General features: G+C 40.4%; 1 protein-coding gene across 1 annotated transcript in view; it reads right to left on the bottom strand.

The window, feature by feature from the left end:
• Positions 1–26,286, bottom strand: part of CD2AP (CD2 associated protein) — an 86,357-nt gene that overhangs the window by 20,508 nt on the left and 39,563 nt on the right. The window contains exons 3-8 of the mRNA XM_075750482.1: positions 22,144–22,297; positions 18,311–18,411; positions 13,845–13,965; positions 11,124–11,308; positions 7,390–7,498; positions 2,217–2,308 (exon numbers count right to left, since the gene is read on the bottom strand). Coding sequence (XP_075606597.1) covers positions 2,217–2,308; positions 7,390–7,498; positions 11,124–11,308; positions 13,845–13,965; positions 18,311–18,411; positions 22,144–22,297 — 762 coding nt within the window. The remainder of the gene's footprint in view (positions 1–2,216; positions 2,309–7,389; positions 7,499–11,123; positions 11,309–13,844; positions 13,966–18,310; positions 18,412–22,143; positions 22,298–26,286) is intronic.

Genomic DNA, 26,286 nt, shown 5'->3' with positions numbered 1-26,286 from the left:
CCTTCCCCAGAACAGATACAGTTACAGGAACAATGTTTTTGCTTTTACCCACAATATAAAATAATCCTTTCTCTGAAATATCATGTAAGAAGAATACTGTAGCCACTTTAGAAAGGGGAAACAGCTACAGATTAGATCAGGTTTGGTCACTTTTTGTTTGTTGTCTAAAAAGCAGGGTGAAATGATATTACATCACGTATAAGGTAAGGGTACAAGGATAAGACCTGCAAAGGGAAGGAAAGCACATAAAACCAGATATGACCTAATGCACAATATTCTCAACTTCCTTGACCAGCAACTTATTCTGTAAATACTTCAAGTGTTATTGGAGTAACACACAATTCTACTAAGTAAAAGTGATTCTGATGTGACTGTTCAGGTCCACTGGTCTGAAAAAGGTGAAGCATTAAAAGGATATAGCCTACTGAAGGAAAAAATAACCACATTAAGACAGAAGAAAAAAAATATGGAGAATTAATTCAGTTACACAGAAATCCATTACATGATCTTGCTGGATCAAGGCCTTATTTTGTCCATAACAGAAAGTGTGACATTATTCGAATATGCTAACATAAGTAAGCTTTCCTCTTTGCCTCAGATCCAAAATACTGATTTCTGTGGCAGAGTGACATCTGCAAAGTGGATTACTGCTGCTATGTGCCACTGCTACCAGCACCAGGAAGTTCATCCCATAGTTCAGTACACAGCAAGGACAATTCAGCACTCAGATCAGCTGAGACACTGACCAAATAAAGGAGAGGGGGAGAAAATAAAATATAATTTCATAAAAAAAATCCTGCTCCACGTTAAGCTAACGGAGGAATTGGCAGGAAAGATCTGAATAGGTCTCCATCACTTAAGTACCGTAGGTTCCAATTTCTGAACAGTGTGCAGCTGCTAATGGGATAAGGCATCTATCGCTAAACTCCATGTAGACAGTGCTGAGGCACGCCAGAAAGTCGGAGACATGGGAAATGATCATATGCAGAACAAACAGAAAAAAAAATGGCTGAGGGGGACAGGCTTTACACAAAGTGAACGTGCTGGAAGAAAATACCTTAATGCTTGCAAGATCAAAACCCTGGCCTGAGTCAGCCACCTGACAGTTAAATTAATATACTCAGATTTCAGAAGATGGTTTTGGAGGTAGAGCTTTGCTCTGGACAACTCTTCTTTGCTCCAGTTTGGACCAGGGTAAGCTTTGGGTAAATCAGTTTAAAAAGGACACAGAGGAAAAAGATACAGTGAAGATAATTTCCTGGGGCAAGGGCTGTTGTGTTTAAAAACGTGCATTCCATAACTACTCTTTTCCACTGTAATTACAGTCAATAATAGTGATAATATTTTTTTTTTGGTAGGAAAAGCAGCAAGCTTTTCCATAAACTAAAATCCTCCTAAAAACCCCAAAGTGTTACTTTCCTTCTGCAACTGTGTGAAAGCTAAAAAAAAAATAAATAAAAAAAATAAAAGAAACTTTCCGGGTTTTTTCAGCAAGTCATTATTCCTTAATATAGCAGCATGTAAACAGTAACTAACAAAAGACTGCAGAGTACTGCAGCAAAATTAAGCATGGGTAGGTTCATTTCTTGTTAAAAACCATCTCTGTAACAAGATGACCTTTCAAAAAGTTGTTTTCAGTATTCAACACAAATAGAAATAGTCAACAAAATCATCACCTTTTTCTACACAGCCAGACAGTTCCATTAACTTCCATATGGTTATTCTGAAACACCAAGTGTCTCTAACACCTGGACTTCATTCTCTGACTGAAAATACTTGTTCGGGCTTTTTCATAATACCTAGATCAAATCAGTAAATCTTAATTTCTCACCTTTTGACACAATAATACTTCCCAATCACTACTTCTTGGTCAGTCTGATATATGACCAGAGAAAAAGCACAAGCTCTAAAGGTAAAAGGGCTATTTGCAAAGCTTTGCCAATTTCCTCACTGAAAAGGCATTTAGTACTGGGTGTACACTGATCCCACTGGCCTTCGAGGACTCTAAGATAACTTCCCGCTCTGGAACGATCTTTAAGGACATCCGTATCTCCACCAAGTGCAGAAGCAAAGAGTTGACACTCACATGAGACAAATCGGTCTATTGCAGTATCTACTCCAACAGACTCTCTCCTGCTTTCACATTTTACACATGACCTACCTGCCCAAAACCCACAAAAGCTATATAAATGGTTAAAGCAGACTCAACATCTTACCTTACTGATTATTTGAATGATTTCGCCTTCTTTAAAGCTGAGTTCATCATTTGAGCCTTCATAGGAATACATTGTCCTGCAATATTCCTTGGCTGAAATAAAGCAGCACAATTACCACACATTTGCATACCCCAAGTAGTAACATACATAATACCAGCTCACTTCTGTCTGAAAGGAGAGCTCAGAGAGTATCACTATAATCAAACTTCTCCTAGACCAGCCATCTGAGACTGTTTTGTAAGTGTTCACTATGTCATTCATATCACAAAAAAAATAAGATTATATATTAACAGAGCAATGGAGATAAATCTCTGAATTCAGTAGTTTAAGATCTAAAACATTTTTTCCCCAATAGCAACTTAAATCAAGTACTCTGACTTCAGAGGGAGAAGAGAGGAGCCTACTCAGTTAAAATTGTAACAGCCTATCTAACCCTCCCCATAGCATTACATACTCACTTTTGAGCTACTTTAGACAAAAAATGGTTTCAAGCTTCTTACTGAGAGTTTATAGGATATTTCCTCAAAATTGATCTAAATTTCAAGTTTGCAATCCTAATTAAACACATGCAATTGTTTCAAGGTGACATCCTTTATTAACACGTACAGTTACAGAAACTGCAAATACCCAAGCAGCACATTTGCTGAAATTCTGCAGTGAAATCAAGAAATTGAAGCAAAGGATTTCCTTGGCTAAGCACCTGAAACCAGAGCTCTTCTGAGTGATCAACTCAGACAGTCACAGCCTCCTCCGATACAAGTAGAAAGAATAATTCCTTTCTTTCCCTTTTGGTATAGTTCAAAAAGTAATCCATTTAAAATTGTGATAACCATTTCAGGTAAAAGAGCAGGAGGATTTGTTTGCCTTTCCCACGCCAGAACAAAAACACAAGAAAGGCCAAAATATATTCATATAGAAGTCTTGATAGCAAAGCAGTTTTTGCACCTTTAACCCCAGCGCATTTAAAATTATTTAGCAGACAAAGAGGCTGGATTTCTGTATCTGACAGACTAAGGAAGAAGAAGCAAACAAAGAGGACTAATGTGCTGCCATAACCTATCAGGTATTTGGCACTGACAGGACGCACAAGAGAGGCTGCGTCAACCCTCGTTAGATAACAGCACAACGTCAAGTCCTCATTAGGATCATCTGCAAGTCAACTTGTTAACGACTGCCTTTTGCTGGATGGTAAGAAAATAAATGAGCAGAGTTGCAGTTGAATCTTGCTGTATTTTGTTTAATCAAGATACAAATTGTTAGTTAAAAATGCACAAGTTGTATGTTAAATAAAAATCTACCTTGGTCAGCATCAACCACTGTTAAAATGCAAAAGTATGCCAAGCGTAAGAGATATATGTAGACGTATCTATATAGTTATACAGGGATATGTAACCGCATGAGTAATCCTAGGTGCAAGAACTTGCATTATTTTACTGCCTTATCTAATGATCAGAAATGCTCAACTATAGATTGACTATATTGTGGTTTGTGAAGAATTACAGAAACAAAAGAACCACGTCAAAGAGAAGAATGTTTAAATGAAGGTCAAAGGGGAAAAAATATAAAATTAAAAAAAAAAAAAAAATCACACTGTGTTGGTTTTGCGTGGCAAGGTTTTGGTAGCGGGGGGGGCTACAGGGGTGGCTTCTGTGAGAAGCTGCTAGAAGCTTCCCCTGTGTCTAACAGAGCCAATGCCAGCCGGCTCCAAGACGGACCCACCGCTGGCCAAGGCCAAGCCAATCAGCGCCTCTGTGATAACATATTTAAGAAAGAGAAAAAACAGTTAGGGAGCGCTTTTGCAGCCAGAGAGAGGAGTGAGAAGATGTAAGAAACTCTGCAGACACCAAGGTCAGTGCAGAAGGAGGGGCAGGAGGTGCTCCAGGCACCGGAGCAGAGATTCCCCTGCAGCCCGTGGTGAAGACCATGGTGAGGCAGGCTGTCCCCCTGCAGCCCATGGAGGGAGGATGAGGGGGTGTAGACATTCCACCTGCAGCCCGTGGAGGACCCCACACCGGAGCAGGTGGAGACACCTGAAGGAGGCTGTGACCCCGTGGGAAGCCCACGCTGGAGCAAGCTCCTGGCAGGACCTGTGGCCCCGTGGAGAGAGGAGCCCACGCCAGAGCAGGTTTGCTGGCAGGACTTGTGACCCCATGGGGGACCCACGCTGGAGCAGTTTGCTCCTGAAGGTCTGCACCCCGTGGAGGAGACTCGCGTTGGAGAAGGTCGTGAAGGACTGTCTCCCGTGAGAGGGACCCCACGCTGGAGCAGGGGAACGATGAGAGGAGTCCTCCCCCTGAGGATGAAGAAGCGGCAGAAACACCGCGTGATGAACTGACCGTAACCCCCACTCCCCGTCCCCCTGTGCCGCTGAGGGGGGAGGAGGTTGAAGCCAGGAGTGAAGTTGAGCCCGGGAAGATGGGAGGGGTGGGGGGAGGTGTTTTTTAAGATTTGGTGTTATTTCTCATTCCTCTCCTCTGTTTTGCTTAGTAATATATGAGATGAATTCCCTCTCTAAGTTCGGTCTGTTTTGCTCGTGATGATAATTAGAGAATGATCTCTCCCTGTCCTTATCTCGACCCGTAAGTTTTTTTCATTGTACCTTTTCTCCCCTGTCTAATGAAAGAGGGGAGTGATAGAGCGGCTCTGGTGGGCACCTGGCCCTCAGCCAGGGTCAACCCACTACACTGACAAAAAAAATTCAACAGGTACACTACAAATATCTATCAAATCTAGGGCTTTTATTTATTAGCAATGAATGAGTGTAAAACAAGTGTAATACATTTCTGTACATCCCAATTCTGTAAAAATACATGCATTTTCTTACTGCCTGAGGATTTGGCTGGTACAACTGAACTATACAATCCTTCCCTTCTCTTCTCCAAGCACTTCTCCCCTCGTCACACGTACCAAGTCCCAGAAGAGACAGAAAACCACGCCAGAGAGGGGACCTTTCGCTCTGCTCCAGGTGCCAGGAAGGCTGGAGACAGGGAGCTGCCAAGCTCCCCGTACGTGCCAGGTTGCCAACCCCAGCAGTCAGCACCCCAGAAACCCAGCCACAGACATCACGAGTACATACGATTTGCCACTTCAGCATCTCGTTTTGTGAGCTTGATATTCTGCCAGTAGTTAAGATGAAGGAGTCATCTGGTTTAACTTTCCAGCATTTAAATCTAAGATAGTATTTACAAAACAGGAAATCTGAACCTCAGTAAATATTTTTAATAAGAGGTAGTTTAAAATTGAATTGTTTCCAAAGACTCGGGACTAAGAATACAGTAGCAGGAATCACAGATGTTCTATTCTAACAGAATGGGGGGAAAGAGGGGCCAAATTGTGATTATTTTATTTTTTAAACAAAATATTTTTACATACTTGCACCAGAAGCCAAAACAAGTTTCCCAGAAATAGCAGAGCCACACCACAAAATAAGCCACACTAGTCTAAACATTTTAGAGATCCCTGTTTATTTGCTAACATATTGAACACAGTTTATTTTAAGGTTGCTCTCTCAAAACTGAGGATGATATATATAAACTATAATATGGTCTATATTAGAATAAAAATACTAAGGAAGAAAACCAAGCTTTCGTCCAAAGATGTTCTTAAATGATACCTATAGGTATTATCTACTGATGTTCTCCTACAGCACCTATTACTATCATATTTAAGTGCCTCTCTGATCTATTCGTTTCTCTGGGTAGCAGAGACTCAGCCTTGCTACTGGATTAGTCCAATTTCTATGCTTTTAGCATAAGATGCACCTGAAATTATGAAAAGAGCTAAATACTGAATGTTCTGAGAGTCCAGTACTGAATGTTCAGATTTTTTAGGCAGACTTGGGTCAATTTTTATGCAAAGTTTTAGACAAGTCAAATTTCACCATGATTGCCCACTGCCCTGTTGGCTCTCACAGCGATAGCACCGGAATGGTTTAAAAGCAAGAGCCCACGACTATCTCAATTTTGATGTTTAGTAGAGATTTAAAAGTTGCAAGTAAGCATCAACTTCCATTCCAATGCATTGCACACAGACTTTGGATACATGCTTTGCAATGGCAAAACTGAAGTATTTACTACTCTCAAGCTATTGCATCAAACACTTCTTGACAGTCATCAGCTGTACTTGTAATCACGGTCACGCTACTTATAACTATCCAATTTAACAAAGCCACAATACGGCTAAAATGGCATGGATGCCCTACATACTGCTATAGATACAGATAAACTAGGGCTCTAACAAACCTGCCATTTCAAGTGCCCTATTGTGCTACATTACACAATTCCTGAACACAGGCAAAAACTCAGTTGTTTGTTGTAGTTTTTATTTATTTCTGCAAATAATGCATTCCATGTAAAACAACCACTTACACCAAAATAAGGTATTTCCTCATAAAACATAAATATACTTGAAATTACAATATGTAAGTAAAAAAAAAAAATCTGCTCTGGAACCAGGCAAAACGAGCTGTCTACACATCACAATTTAAGTTAATTTTTAATATGGGGTTGGCACTCCCACAAGATGTTTTGGGTAGACTTAAAAATATCTCTCTAGATAAAACTATGCAATTTGGTAGTTAAATGAAGTCATAAATTCTTAGAGATAATAAAGAAAAAAGAAGTTGTTATAAACAGAACCACAGTGGAACTGGATTATCTAAGGAACAGACTTCAACAAAACATAAGCACCAACTTTCTGATGCACAAAACTTCACATACAGTTACGACAACACATTACCAACTCCACAGTAAATCCTGAGCCTGGAGAGTCACTTCTATAGCCTAGGGACAGAAACTGAGTTAGGGGGCTGTTCCACAGCAATAGATTTCCAGCATTCCAGCTGAGCACTAAAAGCTAGGCAAAAAAAGTCAGTCAGTTTGAGCATGTCAGCGTAGCAAATTAATGCAATGGGGCTGCTGCAATAAAACTTCACACCCTAGCCTGTTTTGTTCTGGGAGACTACCGTACAAGTGTTTTAGTTTCTTTTTCCACAGAAATGCAACAACTCCTTCAGACTCTTTTGCGTTTGCGTAACTCCTCAAAGGTACAGAATATTACACAAAAAACACAGTATACGCAAAAATTCAAGATTTTAACAAAAAAAAAATTGACAACCAAATACTTCTGTAGAGAGGACTACCAAATAATGGATGTAAATTTCCATTGGCCTTACCTTTCGATTTACTTTCAGCTTCTGATTTTATTACTTCCGACACATTTTCAGTTTTTGTTGTACTGGGAAAATGAATTAGCTTTGTTCCAGAAGGATGGTTAGGTGATGGCTATATGAACGAAAGAGAACTTTGTTAACAAAAATTCACTATGAGTTTTACTTTTGATTAGGCTACAGGACATACTCAAGTTTTCACTAGCTGAGATTACGTGAACAACCACCTCCAAGAGATTCAGTGAGCTTTCCCATTATGTCCTTAACTTACAGTAGTTACTTCATTAGAGTCACTGCAGTAAGTATTTTGTCTCCCGATTAAAGAAACAGCACAGCTTTCAAACCAGAAGCCAATCTCAGGACATTGCAAGATATACTTTTGCAATCATATTTCAGCAATTCCAAGCGTTACTGTGCCGTTAACCTGAACATTGCCTCCTCCAGTGCAGAACAGAAATGGTTGTTTTAACAGCTCTGCTGAAAATAAGTCACTGACCACACTTACTTTGCACTGGAATAAAGCAGGAATATTCAGTACCCATACACCACCTCAGCAGAAGCAGCAATCAGTTTTTAACTACTCGGACAGACATATGAACACATGAAAGCCTGTCCCAGCTTCCCTTCACTCTTAGCGATTCATACAGAACAGAACCAGAACAGATAAACGTCACTAGAGATTTCTCCTGAACCAAAAGACCACAAAGGCATTGCAACCAGTAACAAGTTTCAGAGTTAACATTTAACCAAAATAATCGTTCCAATATTATATTTTTTTCCCCCAGGAGACTCACTGAGCTGCCAGGAAGATTCAGACAGCTTCAGCTGCAGCCACTTCTTCACAGCCCTATGAGCTACAAACATAGAATACGATCTTACAGTCAGTACTTACCTGAGCAGCCCTAATAGCGTTACTGACATGAAAAATCCCATTGCCTTTAGTTACTCTGTTCATTCTCATTTGCAATTAAACGTCACAGACTTTCTACTATCAGAGAAACTAGGTTTACTCTCCGTAAAAACAGATGATGCCTGTGGGCTGGTGTCTGGCACCTCTGACATACCGTAGAGGAAGCCACGGTCACTGGGGATGTTCTTGGAGTACATACGCAATTTAACTCACTCCAGAATGCTATATGAAGGAAGCACTAAAATAACCCACCTATGAGATTAAACAAGTCCAATGTGGAAATAGACCTCTACATTTCCCCCTTCCAAACCAAGGTGCTATTAGAAGTGCGAGAGGAAGTTTAGGCAGACGGAGTATAAATAGACTGAGCCCAGGCAGGATGCTGGGACGAGCTGAAACCTACCTATCTCCTGTAGGAGCATATATACTACGGAGCACTTCAGATATATCAGTGCTCAGCCTTCCTGGGCTGAACAGTCTCCAAATTTCCCAAGGGGGAAAAAAAGCATTCTCTGCTCTAGAGTTTCCTGATAACAGCTTTTTTCTTTATCGGCTTAAAGATTGAGAATGCCCTTCCAGCATCCCTCCATCTAACTCCAAAGCAAGTTGCACACAAATCCAAAGCCGTCCATTTTCGCAAGACCTTCATGAGAATTATCTCCCTAGGGCTCTCCAGGTTGTTCTGTAAGTCTGTCTGCCTTTGGGATGACTTTGGCAACAAGTGTAAATGGAATATTAAGTGCTACACTCAACTGTTTACTTCATTGCCTTTAAGCTATGCAAAATTGTTTTCTCACTTCATTTCCTCTCTTCTTGAGAAACAGCCTACAACTTTCCAGACAAACCAACAAAACAGAGTGCCAACATATTTTAGTGTTTATACACTGTCAAATAACACAATTCAAAATGTCTGAGTAGACTTCACATTAATTGAACATATTTTGGATAGGCTTTTTGTACTCCCAATTTACAACATAGAAAGTAGGGGAACACACTTTTGAACAATCAATCTCACGACAAGAAAGTAAATTGATAGTTTAACAACATTCACACAAAGATGTAGTGATCCCATCAACTCCTGCTACAAGGGACAAAGCCTGGAAAGAACCAAGGAAAAAAAATCAATGTGCTTCATAGAATCACAGAATGGTTTGGGTTGGAAGGGACCTTAAAGCCCATCCAGTTCCAACCCCCTGCCATGGGCAGGGACACCCTCCACTAGACCAGGGTGCCCAAAGCCCCATCCAACCTGGCCTTGAACACTTCCAGGGATCCAGGGGCGTCTACAACCTCTCTGGGCAACCTGTGCCAGTGCCTCACCACCCTCACAGTGAAGAATTTCTTCCTTCTGTCCATTCTAAGTTTACCTTCTTTCAGTTTAAGAGGATTGCCCTTGGTCCTGTCACTACAAACCTCAGTAAAAGCCTCTCTCCGTCTTTCTTATAAGCTCCCTTTATATACTGAAAGGACACTATAAGGTCTCCCCAGAGTCTTCTCTTCTCCAAGCTGAACATCATCTTCCTTAGGAGATAACATTCCCAGAGCCTTAAACAGAAGGTGACACTCTTGTAATTTTCATTTTCTGAATCATCTGATGTTTTGACTGGACCAGAAAGAGAGAGGACACACACCATATCTACAGGTGAACAAGCACTGCTCTGAGCACTACTACAGAGGGAAAACACATCCTAGGAAGTCTCTGTCCCTACCCTCTTCCCAGGGACTCACCCCACTTTTTGCCCTATACCATTACAATTATTTCTGTAGCAGCAGAGGAAAGCAAATCAGTCAGCAAAACAGCATTAATGACCACAAACTACAGAGAAAAAATTGAATTTGGACAAAGGTTTTCAAAGCTTTCTTGAACTGATGACCTGAGTAAAAACTGAAACACTGGATTATCTTGGCTGCCTTTAATTCATTAAAAGCTGAAAATCCATACATGAGCTCTCGGTATAAATGATGCGTAAGTTTCAAGATAAAGGACTGAGCACCACTGTTGTGCTTCCAAGGGATAAGAGCAGTCTTGGGTTCAGATTAAAATAAAACTCACACTAAAGCAATTTTGCTATCATCACATTATCTGCTTTCTCCTAAAGTTCAATATGGAGAATAAACTGTTCTTTTTCCCACTCATAAAAAAAGGGGGGAGAGAAAGTCAGAGAGGATGCAAAACTGTAGAACAGTATTTTTCAGGCTTACAGAACCAGCAGTTTATGTAGCTCATTAACCTGAGACATCACCAAAGCCAAAAGCTTCAGCATTCACCGAAAGATGTTTATGTTGGTAAGGACAGCTGACACCTAGAACAGCAATCTCATCATCCACTAAAACTGGGAAGAAAACCTAAATCAAAAACTAAAGAAACCCCAAAGTATTCCTTGTTTTAAAGGCCAAGTTTAACTTGTACAGCAAGACTTAACAGCCTTGTCCCAGATTGTGTACAAAGTCTGTTACAAAGAGAACTAGGAGAGACCTTGTACTGGAGATACGTTTAGGAAGTTATCGTGTCTTACACCACGTGGCTTTGAAAAGACAACTTTTATATCAGCTTGGTTTTCCCTCTCTAATGTTTTAACCACCAAAACATCTGAATAGGCCTTTTGGAATCAATGTTAAATATAACTTCCCATGAAAGAAGTTTGAGGGGGTTTGTTTTGTTTTATAGGCAAGAGCCCTATGAGATGATTATGGTCTGATGATGGAACAATATTGACACTTTTTTAAATGGCCAGTATATTCAGCATCTGTAAGATATTACATCTTCAGATTCAAGTCTTAAATTATTTTTACAGGAAACCCAAAAATAACAATATGAACTGCTACAAACCTTATCTTGCTTTTTATCTTCTGATTCACTACTGGATAATCTTGTCTTAAGTTTCACTGAGCCTTCTTTAAAGATATCTCCAAACCCAATACCTCGGATTTTCTTTGGCTGTGCCGGTCCAGATCCAGGTTCACTCCCATTTCCTGGAGAGACCACAGGTGAGGTAGGACCACTGAAAACAGATTCTGAAAGTTAAAAAAAAAAAAAAGAAACAAACGAACAAGTTGTTTTAATAGCTGAAATTATTTACTTGCTCTTCTGGGAAAAAAAGTGGAAATAACATAGCTGTGTGCCCTGCTCTTGTTAAAGTGCTTTTCTAGGAACATTATTATAGCTGTAATACCTCACATTTGTTCTAGTTGTCTATTTAACGAAAGACTATTTCAAATGACACCAGTATTGCATTGAATACTCTGGCAACTAAGTCATGAGATCACTAATATTTCTTGCTATTTCAGTTATCACTCAGGCTCCACAGTCTGTTAATGTTCATATTATGTTTTCCATTAGTTTTATGAAACATTGCTTAGGCATTTTCTGAAGACGTGGTTTTAGTCCAACATTTAAAAGCTTGTCCTTTGCACAGCTATAGCTTCTGAAAGTGATAATCAATAAAGGTCCATAATGAGTCCTACCATGTTTCAACAGCCACAGGAAAAAACAGTGTGTTTAGTAGTAGAGTGATGCCTCTCAAGGCAGCAAAGCGAATTTTTCCAATTGCTTGAAATGCACTATCAAAAATAACCAAACAGACTTTTTCACAAATGTAAGTAGTTTTTTAACCTGGTAACAATTAACATCTATTTTAAATGAGTTAAACACTTAATCACAGTTGTTTCAGATTAATCACTGCTAGATAACAATTATTTAGATTCTTTTAATCTTTCAGTTTTAAGGGACAACATTTATCCACCCCCAAAAAATGTAGTTCAGAGAAGAACTTAATTTAGGTGTTAGAAGCTTTTAAAACTTTTTTTTTGTTTGGGGTTTTTTTGAGGTTTTGGTTTGTTTGGTTGTTTTTTGGGTGGGGTTTTTTCATTTTTAAGTTACAGTCGAATCTGTTAAAACCTACAAACTAGTATTCACAGGCAAAGTATTTTCACATGCAGAATTCCAGGAGATAGCCATGTGAAAATAGACAGCTTTTATAAACCAAATTCAAAACACCCTTTCAGTTAAGTTTTTCCCAGTGTATGCATGCCTGGGAATGGCAATAAAGATTAAAGCCTCTTCCCTCAACCATAAATTTAAGGGGTTTCGATAATCCCACAAAGTTACATAGCCTCTTGACCTCAGTTTCTCATCATTCCTCAACTGAGTTACTCTTCACTTAGTTATATCCCTCTTAGATATCTAAAGGGATAGCTGGAAATTTCACTGATGAGAAGAGTCCAGGTTGCATGTTTGAAAGACCATAGCTCAGCAAACGGGGCATTTACTGGTTCCCAGGAGTGAGGAAAGAATTAGCAGATACTTGAGATCCTGACTGTGAAAGTACTGAGCATTAAATATAATATAACATAACCCCTGGGGGTGTGAGGGACTGAAAATCATAACTTGCCAGTTACTGACAAAAATTACAATTACTTCAAATTACTGTTCAGTCCCACTGATCTCAGTATTCAGCAATTAAGACCAACAAATACCCATTAGTAAATTCATCTCACCAGACCCAACTAAACTCAGGGAACTTGACCTCCAAGGAGACAGACACTGAGCTATTTGGGACTACCCAAATCAACCAACTCTTATTTTACACTATTGCAATTATTTCCGTAATTTACCAAACAAATCCAAGCCAGACTTTTCTTTCATATCTCTAAGCAAACCCTTGTTAGGGACAATCAATACTGAATATCTTGTAAATGAGGGGGCCCATTACTACAAGAAAATAAAAAATTAAAAAAAAAAAAATCACTTTTTTCCTTGAACATTACACAGCTGTCTTTAAGCATCAATCAACTCGCATTAAGATGTTATTCCCAAAGAACACTCCCATTCCAGCAGTATCATATCACAAGTCCTCAACCTTCAAACAGGTCTTCATCTACAAAATGCCTTTAAAGTGCAGTTTCAAGGGAACAAAGTAATTGCCTGTAAAGCACACACTTGCCTGGCACCACTAAGCACTCAACTACTATTTAGCCACAGACCATCCGCTTCTGCCCGAGCTATATAATCATAGCAAGAAAGGAATGGCTAAATGTAAATACTACCTTAAAACCATTTTATTGTTAGATTAAAATGTAATAAAAACCAGGACCCCCTTCGTAAGATTTATTTTAAGTTGAAGCTCTCGATACTGTTTTGATTTAAGTTTTAATTCTTGACTGACATGGTTAAACACTTAAGTTTTCCATGTTAGAGAACTCATGTCTGTGAGAATAAGACTGAAAAAAGCTATTAAACAGAAGAATAATTTTATATTCAATACTAAAAAAAAAGCTCAACTCTGAATATGATAACATTTCTAGTGATAAAATGCAGAATATACATTTGCAAGATCAAGGCCTTGACTGCAATTTTATTAGGAGTACACTGGAAGCAAGACCGGTATCTTCATCCTCAGCATCAATACTTTCTAAAACGAAATTAAATACTTACTATTCTTAGGAAGCTTGAGTTCTTTACAACTTTTGTTGTATTACAACCATAATAGTCCAAATCATACCCAAGATCTAAAATGACTTTGCTAAGGGTTTGCAACAAACAGAATACCACCTGTGTCATCCAGAGTGTCCTGTGTTTCTCCATCATCCGTCATTTCCAATTCTTTCACAAAGTTTGAAGGAAACAACCCTGCCTTGCCATTTAGTGTTCCACTCCACCAGCCTTCTTCTACCTGTATGGAAATATTTTGCACATTACCAATAAAGCAAAAGGAAATTCCTATCAATTCCATCCATAGTTCACTTAAACTCTACAAACAACTTTGGGAAAGTTCAAATTACCATAATTCCTCTTTAAAGAAACCAACCAAAGATGTAGAAACTGTAGGCAAAAAGACGACCAAAAAAATCATTTACTGTCACTTCTACCATTACAGAAACTATCCTGAAACATGAGACTAGCCCTATGCCAATTAATCCAGAAGAAAAGGAAAACGTTCATCAACTTTCTCGAGGTAAGACAGAGTAACAGGCATTACATATCTAGCAAGAAGAAAATACTAAACTGTTTATGAAATAAAGATGCAACTTTCTAAGGAAATTTTTACGTCGTCCTGCTGTCCACCTGTCTTTTCCTCTGTCTTGTCCAGTTTCCACCAGTCCTGTTCCCACCAGCCTCGCGGGAACAGCTTCAACCAATTTTGATCAAGAGACACAAGTTTCAAATATATAATTTATAACGATGCTGGGTAGAACACAAAAAAGTCCTTAAGGACATCACAGAGTAATGGAAAACTAAGCTATCCATTCCCTCCAGCAGGAGACAACTGGCTGAGCAGCACACCCCTAGCTCTAGGTGTGCCAGAAGGTACAGATACTTCCCCATCTGAGCTGGCCAGCCGAGACGCATGAGGATTTTGTAGTGGCGCACAGCAGTCCTAAGGATAGAAATCTGTTGGATGCCAAATTTTGTTGACTTTGCTATTCACAGAATAACTCATTTTTGCACTGGAAATAAACCTGTTCAGGAATTAGGGAACATGACAACTCTAATGCTCAGTTATGTGCTTGCTGCTGTGTCATTTACACTGCAATACTCCAAAATTTGATGAAACGTTACTCGGAAATACCCCACAGTCCAAAGCACAACAAGCAAAAGCTGGACATGGACAGGTGACGGTGTAAAACAATGACAGAAGACTGAGTAAGAATTTTGGTCTTCAAATTTAAGAAGAGTTTTCAAAAAGTTTTAAAAAATAAATTGAATGCGTTTGCCTAATGAGTACTATTTAAAAACTATAATTAAGATACATTTTCAAAATATTTCATTTCAGTTGGTCTGGTTTGGGGCTGGAAAGCTTTAAGATAAGAAAGAAAAGCAACAGGGAAGAAAAAAAAAAACCCAGCAGTTGTTTACATTATCTTTTTTTAGCCTTGTTTTGTAGGTCACTACGCCTGACACACATGCATAGTTTTTAAAAGCCAGCCTACCTCCAGGCAAGCAGAACGCATGCAAAAACCTGGCAGCTACAGAGACAGACAGGCAATGAAAAGAATACTGTTACTTTTAAAGACATCCTGGTGCTCAAATATAGCTTGGCTGTGGATGGTTCAAATTCAGAGTCTGGTCCTCTGAAACTAATTTTAAGCATAGGTTACTGACAAGTGCTGACCAGGCTCGGGCGCCTCGTGCTTTACATAATACATTACAGAAAACTAAAATTCAAATGCCTTGACTCACCCATACTACACCCCAGAGCCATGAGAAAGGGACTTTAATGCTTACAATAGAGAAAGCAACTCAAGCATCCATGTATTCTTCTGCCAAGAAATAAAGTCAGCAAAGCACTTCACAGACTTGCAAGGAAAAGCGATGCCAGTTCACAGACAGTCAGGAATAATTTCTTGAGCGTACTTGCTTCAGCCTCCTCACCACACTGTCTTTAAAAAACCTGACTATATACAAACTATATTACTAGAAAAAGGTATCTTTAATCAACATTAAAAAACAGGTTAACAAGTTCTACATGCGTTGGTGAAGAGCATCTGTGCATCTCTGCACGCTAGCAACACAGATGACAATTTCGCAATCCTTACCTTCCTTTTAAAAATCTTACCACATGATACAGTTTCCACAAGAGGGAGTTACAGTTCTGGTACAAACATCAGTACTTTTTCTGAGTGTGAAGTTCATCAACTTATTTCTACAAGATGATAAAAACTCAGACTTCTAAACAAAGTGGGGGGGGGGGGGAAGGTTGAAACAAGCAGTTTTGCAAATCCTGTTTTTGTTTGTCTGTTTTTTAAATAACAACTCCACTAATTGAGTCATGTGAATTTCGATTATGCTTGATAACACAGCATGCAAATACTACAAATATAACACTACAAAAATAAATCTGCTACTTAGTGCTGCATCTGACAGGAACGGGGGGAAGAAAAAAAGTTTTACAGCAATGATACAGTTATCACGTGCAGCACAAGGGCCTTCTTCCATAAAAGCTACTTCTGAACCTTATCACCTGCTCTCTTCAATATCAGCCATTTAATTTCTGAACCCATCTGCCTCCACCTTTGATTTCATGATCAGTAGTGTCAGTTGTAACTACTTAATTTATGAAAACAATTGCAAGGGCTAAATACTGAATTATTCTCAGGCAACTGGTAGAACCGATCCCCTTGCGGAGCTAATTTTACCTTATTTTCCCCATGAAAAAAACCTGACCAAATGACCTTTCATTGAAGTAACAGTAATGAGTTATCTGCATATATATAAATAGCACCTTTTATATATAGATGGAAGCTAAGATCATCTCATGGTAGTGAAGACAAGTTATCCCAGCATACTTACAACCAATGGTTGGTATTTTCCACCATTCTTCACATTTCTGGTCCACCAGTTTTGTGAAGCAGACGTAGCCTACACCTGTCAGGTCTATTCTAGACCATCATAAAAACAGTCTGTGTATGGCTCTGTGCTAGTCGTTAGCTGCAATATTTTTCTACCTAGTAGCACTTGCCTAAAAATTCGATTAAGTTTTTCTCAGAAGTAACAAAGGCTGGGTACTACAAATATGTATTTTCAAATCATTAGAAAAGGAAGCAGCATGGGAACTGACCAAAAAAAATTTAAACTACTAAAATAAAATCCACGTTTCCTTAAGAAACCAGATGAGGAAATGCTTTGATCTTTTTATTTTGTTTGGCTACCTGGTCATCTCTGATAATCATATTGAACACCCCTCCCAAAATAATTCCAGATGTTGACATACGCAACCCAAAACGGCAGCTTCCGCAAACACTTTACTGCGCATAATACCTCTTGTAAATGCTTACGTTGGACTATTCAAAGTCGTGACTGCTGTGTGCAGGCACCATCCACAAATTAAAATGGTGAGGTTATCCAGGAGTGCTCCTTTACAAAACACCCGCACAATGGTATTTATGAAATTGTGATTTTAGTGAGCAGGTTTTACAAGTCACTTGCTCTGTTTATTCAAAGAGAACAAATTGTAGAAGTCATTAGTGCAAATGCATATAAAAGCATAACTTTTTCCTTGCTAGGAGAACGGAAAAAGTCCTTCCTGGCAACTGTCGGGATCCTGAAGAGTTAGCACTCTCTTCAAAAGAGATCACGCATGTGAAAAAACACAATCTCATAAAGCTACTTAAAAAGCACCCCCAGACACATGACCAGGAAGAAAAGTTCAGTCTTCTCCTTCCTCAGACGCTCAGGGAGGTAGTACGAAGACATGGCACTAGTCAGAGAATGTTGTGCAGAAATTTTCCACCTAGTTCTGAAAGGATTCCTTCCACAATCTGGTCTTTTCCACAGGTTCTCTGAAAGATTTCACTCTCCTACAAGACATTCTTCCCACATACTCAGGCCTTACATAACACAAGTTACTATTGAATGGAACAGATACCAAGGAAGCACGTAGGAAAACGTAAGAAGCCCCCACCCCAACCATATAGGGCCATTATCAAAGTCTGAACATCAAGACACATCTTCAACTGTATTTCTTACCCAGTGGAAAAGGAAGGCAATAGAAATAATAACATGTTTTTGAGTGCAATTGTATGCTCCATATTTTTGTGCAAGAGGATTGAAGCACATCGTCCTACAGGTACAGGCTTCTGTGCTGAATACTGTTACTGTTAGTTCAAAAGCTTCAATGAGTTTGCAAGAAAGCATGAAATCAAATCAAATAACATTTTCACCTAAACCTAGTTAGAGTATGTCAATTTAAAGGCAACTGGTCAAACAGTTTTAGCGTAAGCATCCTAAAAACAAGGATCACAGGGCCAAAGAAGTTAAAGTCTTGCGAAGAAGGAATCTGTGTAACAAACAGGTCACAGTTTATTGCTGCAATGATCAAATACTTCCCCTACACATCTAAAGCGTTAGGAGTAGATCCTAAGAGAAAGAACTCCTAAACTATTAGCTTTAGCGTCAAATATACTTCCTATGCTGTTTTTCCAACATCCTTGTAATTCAAGTATTCAGTCAAAAAAAAAAAAAAAAAATTTGAATTTTGGCCCCATGAAGACACAAATCAGCTCTGTAAAACAGCTTACCTCTTCATTGATGTCGATCACATCCCCCAGCTTGAGTTCCAGCTCATCCTCGTTCTGCGGGATGTATTCAAAGAGCACTTTGCACTGCCGCTTCTTGGACTCTGAGTCAAGGGAAATGGTAAAAGTAAGAACGTTTGCAAAGGAAAACTGGTTTTTCCTCCACTCGGCTCCTGAGGACCAAACCTGACCAGAACACCCATAAATCATCTCAAAAAGCTACAGAGCATTTGCTGCTGGTTTTCTCGTTTGCTTGTGTCACTTTAGGCTAGCGAGGTCTGTCTTCGAGCTTGAAAACCATCGAGCTTCACAGACTGCCAACTGCAAACAAATAAACACTATACTGCCAATTACCAACATGCTATAAAAAACATGTTGACACAAGCAAGTCAGATGTACAAGCAAGTACAATGATTTTCAAGCTATTTCCTGACTAAAATCTGCAAAAATGACAACCGCTGCCAGCTGAAGTGCTAGCGCTTGCTTGGAAGAAAATTTGCATGTTTGAGCCTCCAGTCTTTAGGGAATCCTGAAAGAAATAACAAATATTTTGTTCTGCACAACACTGAAGTGCTGATAGCCTTTCTGCCCTCTAACAAAAAGACCTTGCTAGCTACAGGTCTGAGGTAATGCTAACATTTCCTCGGCTCATATTTCAAAATCCAAACTCATTTTTGTCTGTGAAAGCAAAAATCCTTCCCTTTTCTCAGTGCCAGTATGGAGTCGAGAAATTCAATCTAAACTTCAATTAGCAGTGTTTGACAAAAGGCAAAACTAAAAGAAAAGTGCAATCTTCAGGTGTTTGCCATGTATTATTAAAGCTTTGCAGGCATTAAAAAGACAAAATGACATGCCGAGAGGGGAGAGCATTGAAGCGGCTTCTAACAACTCCTCCAGCCAGAGCGGTGTGAACCTACGATTGCACAATTACTCTGCACATATCCCGGAGTGATGCTACTGCTGAACCTGGAGAGTTTAGGCATTTCTCCTTCAAACAAGAGGCCATGCCTTCAGATATTTTCCATAACAGAGCAGCCAGCACTGCTTTTGAAGGCAATTGTCATCCTGAGCTATGACCCACACACAATCCCTATCCTCCTCAAAACCCATCTGCCACAGTTTAAGTGACAATATGAATCAAAAGCTTGAAGTGGTAAAGCTTATGCTCATAGAAGCTATATAATTTCCATATTCTCTCTTATACTTTGCACTCCTTCCATACTCAAGCTTCAGCAGTTAAGATTAGCTGGGTAAAAACATTTCAAAAAACAGAGATACTGCCTCCAAGATTGATCCTTGTCTTATAATAGCAGCGTTGAAAGTCCAAAGTCTGACCTTTAAAAGACCACCACACCCAGTGTCCTCAGTACAGAACATGGCAGGAAATATTCAGCATCTAAAATTTCTGAGAGAGGACTCACCAAATCAAGAATTTTCTACATGCTGGTATATAGTCTGGGCTGTAAAAAGCTTAAAAGGGGCAGAAAACAAATAAACCAGAAGTATGAAGCTCTATAGGTTATTTCGAATAACACGTAATTACCCACATAACACACCCTTCTTTTAACTCCACTGAAACTCATACATCAGCCAGAGGGATTGTTAGGTTAACAGTAATTGCAATAAACGGTTCACTGGTCTTTACTACCTCCTACAGCGCTTTCAGGGCTCCTCCTCTGTGTGAGATTAACTGATACAAAAAAAAAAAAAAGGCAAATTAAATGTCATGGCCATTTAATATAAATCTGATTGCAGCATTCCTTTTCATATTGTAATTCTATCTAAATGAAAATGGGGGAAACAAAACCATAGATGCGTTTCACATCCAGAACTCACTCTCACCTGCAGTCTGTTTTCAGTGATAGCCAGTTCAGGAAGTACTGCCTTTCAGTTTTGAAAATCCTGAGATTAACCTAGGAAGCTAACCAATCCACTCAAAACAACACTCCAGCTTCACGTGGTGCAGCAGGACCGCTGGGCTGGCAGCCCCCAGGCAATTCTGTCCCTTTCCAAAACAACTTGTCTGGCTTCAGGTTTTATTTGTTTTATACGGGGTAAAGAAAATTTATGCCTTTCCTGTAATTTAGCACACCTCCTGTATTTTGCTTTTCCTGAATAAAGGCAGCCATCTAACTGATAGGAATTCTGCCTGCAGCTTACTACCCACCTTATATAAAATACCTGAATTCAGTGAGAGTGGCACATGAGAACACCACAAGGGACCTGCCAGGAAGAGACAACCTACCTCACCGCACACTGGAAACCTGCTACTAAAGAAACTTAACTTTGTTTTTAATGTTGTAAACCTCATTTTACCAGGTTAGGAACCAGAAATGGAAAGACGACTAAGCACTGGAAACCTTTTGAAGGGAGCGAGCGATTGCCCAGCCGCACAGCAAACAGGATCTGCAGGAGCTGTTTAAACAGTCTTCCAGGAAAGAGGGAACAGCCAGTAAAATGGAAACACAGAGATTGTTATTGCGCCAAGTAAACATTTGTGTCCTTAAAGGAAGGTGCTTGAACACCATTTTCTTCTAGGAGAATGAGACTAGCCAGAGCACTGCAGAGTTTGAGACCAAGTTGTACCTACTACCCTGGCCATGGCCACACAGCCACCAGCATGAGGACATGTCCTCATCATGGGATGGTTCCAGGGTTACAGAGACCAGAATGAGTAGCGGACACCTGAACTGGTATCCGATCATGTTCATAGAACCACAGACTATCTTGAGTTGGAATGACCCATAAGGATCACATTGATTCCCTTTCAGACCCTGGTTGCATTAACCTAGGAACAGCGTCAATCTTTCAGGTTAGATTTTCAAAAGCCTGCTGATGCAAATGTCTAACAGGCACATATATGCTGTTGCCAATGTGCATGTACAGATCAGATTCACTAAAAAGTAATTTTGAAGGTAACGTCCCTAGCTGCCTAGAAGAAGGTTTCCAAAAATTTGTAAATCTGGTCGTTCCATTTCAGGGCTTTAAAAGACAACTAGTGGCTCTTCTTTTATGGGCAAAACCTCAAAGCATAAACATACCAGAAACAGTAAGTTCTGAACTCTTTCTTTTAAAAAAGCAAGATTAAATCATAAATGCCTGCAATGTCTTATAAGAGAGAGGAAGCCAGGGTAATTTACAGCAGCGTCTCTTCTAAGACCGACGTGTCCAAATACAAATCACAAGTCAATTTTCTGGATGCAGGGAACGCTAAGTTTTCTGCTGTAGGTTGTAGTCACCTTGATTTAAATACTAGCATAAAAAGACAGAAACCACAGATACAGAGGCACCAGGTATGCACTCCTGACCATCCTGGGGGCTGCAGTTACAATCACAGGATGACCACTACATTTTCTTAGACACCACCAACTCTGCCTTATTTCACACTAGAAGCAACCCTACTAAACCAGACGAACCTGAACTAGAGAGTCTTCCCTTGTCACAAAGCCCTAAATTTGCAGCAAAACTTCTATGTTTAGAAGAAATGACCACAGGAAGATTTGTGATTATTATAAACAAGCCCGCAGTTCTCATTCAGGCACTTGTCAATACAAGAAGAGCTCACATGAAGTTACAAAGCAACTCTCCAGGATCTGGAAGGGGAATAATCCTGTTCCCAGGAAAATTCATCCCTATTGCTGCTGTTAAGAACTACATAAAAGCTTTCTGCCCATGCATCCAGGAGCAAAATTTGGCTTAGAATCAAAGTTTTTCCTCTGATGTCTCAGTTTTAAGGTTGTACAGAAAACTAAAGTCAGACATTAAATAATTCATGTTTATTAAGAACATTCGCATCAGCAGCTTACGCAATTGAAGGAATTGGAAAGAATACATACTCTTCTTGAAGCTTTTGGACAGGGGATGAGGCTGAAATCCTCCTGCTGGAAGCCCGTAGCTGCTCATACGCTGCACAAGGCTGGCTACGTTGCCAGATTTCTCTCTCCTGACTGGTACGGCGTCATCCTTGGGCTCTACATCCTTCTTAACCTCCTGAAACAAGAGATTTAAAAGACTGAGAAGCCATTTAAATTAGCCAAAAAAGGTCACTGTTTTTAGACAGGTGCTCCACAGACTAACAGATTTCAGGTACTTACCATTTGGTGTGTTATGTATTATACTCAAAAATTAAGGCATCCTGCACCTAAACATACTAAAGGCATTAATAAACTTGACCCTTCCATAAAATCATGTTAGTAAACAGGTAGGCTGATGAGTTGGGAAAATTCAGAAATGGGGTCAGTATTTTAGCCATCTACTCCAATCTAAGAAATGTAGCTTTGAGCCTATAAGTCCCATACTACAACTCTTAAGTCACAGTTCATATTTGAAAACATTTTTAAAATATAAATATTTCAATAACAGACCCATAGGGTTGGGCACTAAATAAAATATTTTAATGTATAAAACTGTATTAGGTCATCATCTCTGCCTCAGAAAGCTCAAAGGTTGTTTACAGATAAGAAGCAATCTTAGTGCTGAGTGTGGAAAAGAGAGTGAGATACAACAAAAAGTGGGAGGAAGTGAGGGGAAAGGTGTAGGACAGAAGTAACAGAGACATCATTTTTCTGATAATTGTCTCCCACCTTTCTGTTTTTCCTAATAAAGGAGTTAGTACTGGAATTGAACATGCTAATCAAGACTAAGAAGCCTATAAACAAGAAAGCATCAGTTCTTGACAGAAGAGGCCATGTACTCAGCAGTTACTCTACTGCATCAGCTCATTAAATGAGAGAACAAATACTCTGAATGAAGGAAATCATCACTTTGCACAATAAGAAACCCATTAAGTCAGATCAATGGCCCATCTAGTGCAGAACACAGCTCCCAGCAGTTGCAATCCCAGACACTTTTTAGAGAGCTAGCCTGCAACCCAGATCCTCCCACATTCCCAGAGCACCCATAAGGGTTTCACTAGGGACATGCATCCCCTCCCCTTCTCCCTTTCATGGCTGCAGATGAAGCTGTCTAATCCCTTTCTGCGCCCATGGTCCTGTCTTCCTCCACAGCTTCCTTGGGGGTAGACATCAGGTATTCAACCTCTGCTATGTAAAGAAGCTCCTCTCTCTCTCTCACCTGTTTTAAGCTGACACCTTACTAGTCCCAGTGCGTCCTCCCCATCGCTGCATTTAGTTTATCAATACCTCCACGGCTGTGTAAACCTTGATCATATACCCCCTTAGCTTTATGCTCTCAACTGAGGAGTCCCAGCCTTGTCAGCCCCCACCTCACCAGGCAGCTGCTCCATCCCTTTAACCATCTAGCCACCCGTCCCCATCCTGGTCTCAACAGATCTGACGATACCTGGCATCCTGGCTGTGTTTTGGGCTGTCACAGCACCCGGAGCTGAGGATTTCAGAGAACCAAAAGCAACAACAGCAGATATTCATGAACTGATGCTCAACCCACAACTAGTAGTTCCATGTAGGCATCATATATGGATTACCTTTTCTTACACGCATTACTTGCATTTACCTACCTCCAAGCTCATCTGGCAGCTTTTTTGCCTGCTCAGCTCCTTGCTATCAGCACGGCATTGAACTACATAAGAGTGTAATAGCACTCACAAAATAAGAGTGTCTGCTGTTAAATCCCCTCGCCAGATGACTGGAGATGCCTACCAAAGCTGGTACCACAAGCAGCTCTTGGGGGATCCCACTGCCAACTCTCCTCGATCCTGACAAGTCACCAATTAAGCCCTTTGCTTCATATTCTTTAAGCAACTTCCTATCCATCAAAGAATTTTTCCTCCAGTCTCACAATTTCATTCCTTCAAAAACTCAATGGAAGACTTTATCAACGATTTTCTGAAAACCCATGTGTATTACATCCACTGGATCTCATGCACCTGTGTGCTTAGCAAGACTCTGAAAGCCCATCAGCTTTCCCACCACCGCAGCATGACAATAGCTTGAGGAAAGCAAACACCCGTAAGTACTTTACAGCTTTTTGTGATCCACTCCAGAACCATTCTTGCATCCACCATCAGTAGCCACAGGTTAACAACTCCACTAGTTATTGCAGCTATAGCTTCAATAAAATATTTAGTAATATTTGAAAACAATATTGGCAATGCATATATATACACTCACTAATGTCGTATAAACTCTCAAACATGAACTTCAAGAAAACAAAACCCATGCATCGATTAAATGCCAAAAATGAGAAACCTATTCACCAGGACCTCGCTGGTGCCTTCTGAAACATTAAAACCCTGATTACTTACTGCAGCTGGAAAACTCAGCAGGTCTGGAAAGCTACTGATGCTTTCAAACATACTACAAACCTCAAGTCAAACAGCCCAAAGCACCCTCCTATTTCCCAAAAGAGCAGAGCAAGTAGAATAAGCAAGACTACACACAGCACAATTTTTCTTGAGTTCTCATCTTCCAAGTAAAAAAGAAAAACACCAAAACTCCAGAATAGCACAGCATCAGGTCTGTCTCCTGTTTGAGTAGACTTTTCACATTTCAAAGACTTTGTCATTCTCAGTCTTCTAGTTGGTTTTGGACAGTTACTTGTAAGTCTGATAAACTATAAGGAATTAAACTTGGCTACAGCTATAAAGTTTGTGACCTCCAAAACAACTTCGTAGAACCATAGAATGGTTTGGGTTGGAAGGGACCTCAAAGATCATCTAGGTCCAACCCCCCTGCCATGGGCAGGGACACCCTCCACTAGAGACCAGGGTGCCCAAAGCCCCATCCAACCTGGCCTTGAACACTGCCAGGGATCCAGGGGCATCCACAACTTCTCTGGGGAACCTGTGCCAGTGCCTCACCACCCTCACAGTAGTAGAATTTCTTCCTCATATCCAATCTAAATCTACCCTCCTTCAGTTTCAAGTCATTACCCCTATCACTCCATGCCCTTGTAAACAGTCACCTCTTCAGCTTTCCTGAAGGCCCTGTTAGGTACAGGAAGGCTGCTATAAGGTCTCCCTGGAGCCTTTTCTTCAGGCTGAACAGCCCCAACTCTCTCAGCCTGTCCTCACAGTAGGGGTGCTCCGGCCCTCTGAGCAGCTTTGTGGCCTCCTCTGGACTCACTCCAACAGCTCCATGTCTGTCTTACATTGGAGACCCCAGAGCTGGATGCAGTACTGCAGGGGGGGGGTCTCATGAGAGCATGGTAGAAGGGCAGGATCACCTCCCTCGACCTGCTGGTCACACCTCTTTTGATGCAGCCCAGGACACGGTTGGCTTTCTGGGCTGCAAGTGCACACTGCCAGATCATGTTGAACTTCTCATCCAAGTCCTTCTCCTCAGGGCTGCTTTCAATCCATTCTCCACCCAGCCTGTATTTGTGCTTGGGATTGCCCTGACCCACATGCAGGACCTTGCACTTGGCCTTGTTAACCTTCACGCAGTTTGCATGGGCCTACCTCTCCAGCCTGTCCAGGTCCCTCTGGATGACATCCCTTCCCTCCAGCGTGTCGACCACACCACACAGCTTGGTGTCGTTGGCAAATTTTCTGAGGGTACACTCGATCCCACTGTCCATATTGCCAAAGATACTGAACAGTGCCGGTCCCAGTACCAACCCCCGAGGAACGCCACTTGTCACTGGTCTTCACTTGGACATCAAGCTGTTGACTGCAACTCTGAGGGCAACTGTCCAACCAATTCCTTATCCACCAGATGGTCCATCTGTCAAATCCCTGTGTCCCCAGTTTAGAGACAAGGAAATTTCCCTAGAGGGGATCTGTCCCTGGATTTTTAAAATTCTAATCTTTTGCTATGCAATTTATACAGCCTCCAAAAGCTTCCAGTTGCTCCAGGAACTAAAGCTTCCCCAGTTAACCACTTTCTCAACTGTAACACTTTCCAGTGAGGAGTCAGCTCCATGCTCCTTCCCATGTTTGCAGTTCGCACAAGACTTAAGTGACTGCTGCAATAATTTTGTGAAAAGCAGAGGTGCAAAAGAGAAATGGGGAAGATATACACAGACAGCCTGGTCAAGAACTACTACTTCTAATAAATTAA

This window comes from Balearica regulorum, chromosome 3, assembly GCF_011004875.1.
Source record: "Balearica regulorum gibbericeps isolate bBalReg1 chromosome 3, bBalReg1.pri, whole genome shotgun sequence".
In the NCBI taxonomy this organism is placed as follows: Eukaryota; Metazoa; Chordata; class Aves; order Gruiformes; family Gruidae; genus Balearica; species Balearica regulorum.
The sequence above is the reverse complement of the archived record's forward strand: the minus strand, read 5'-3'. Positions and strand labels throughout refer to the sequence as shown.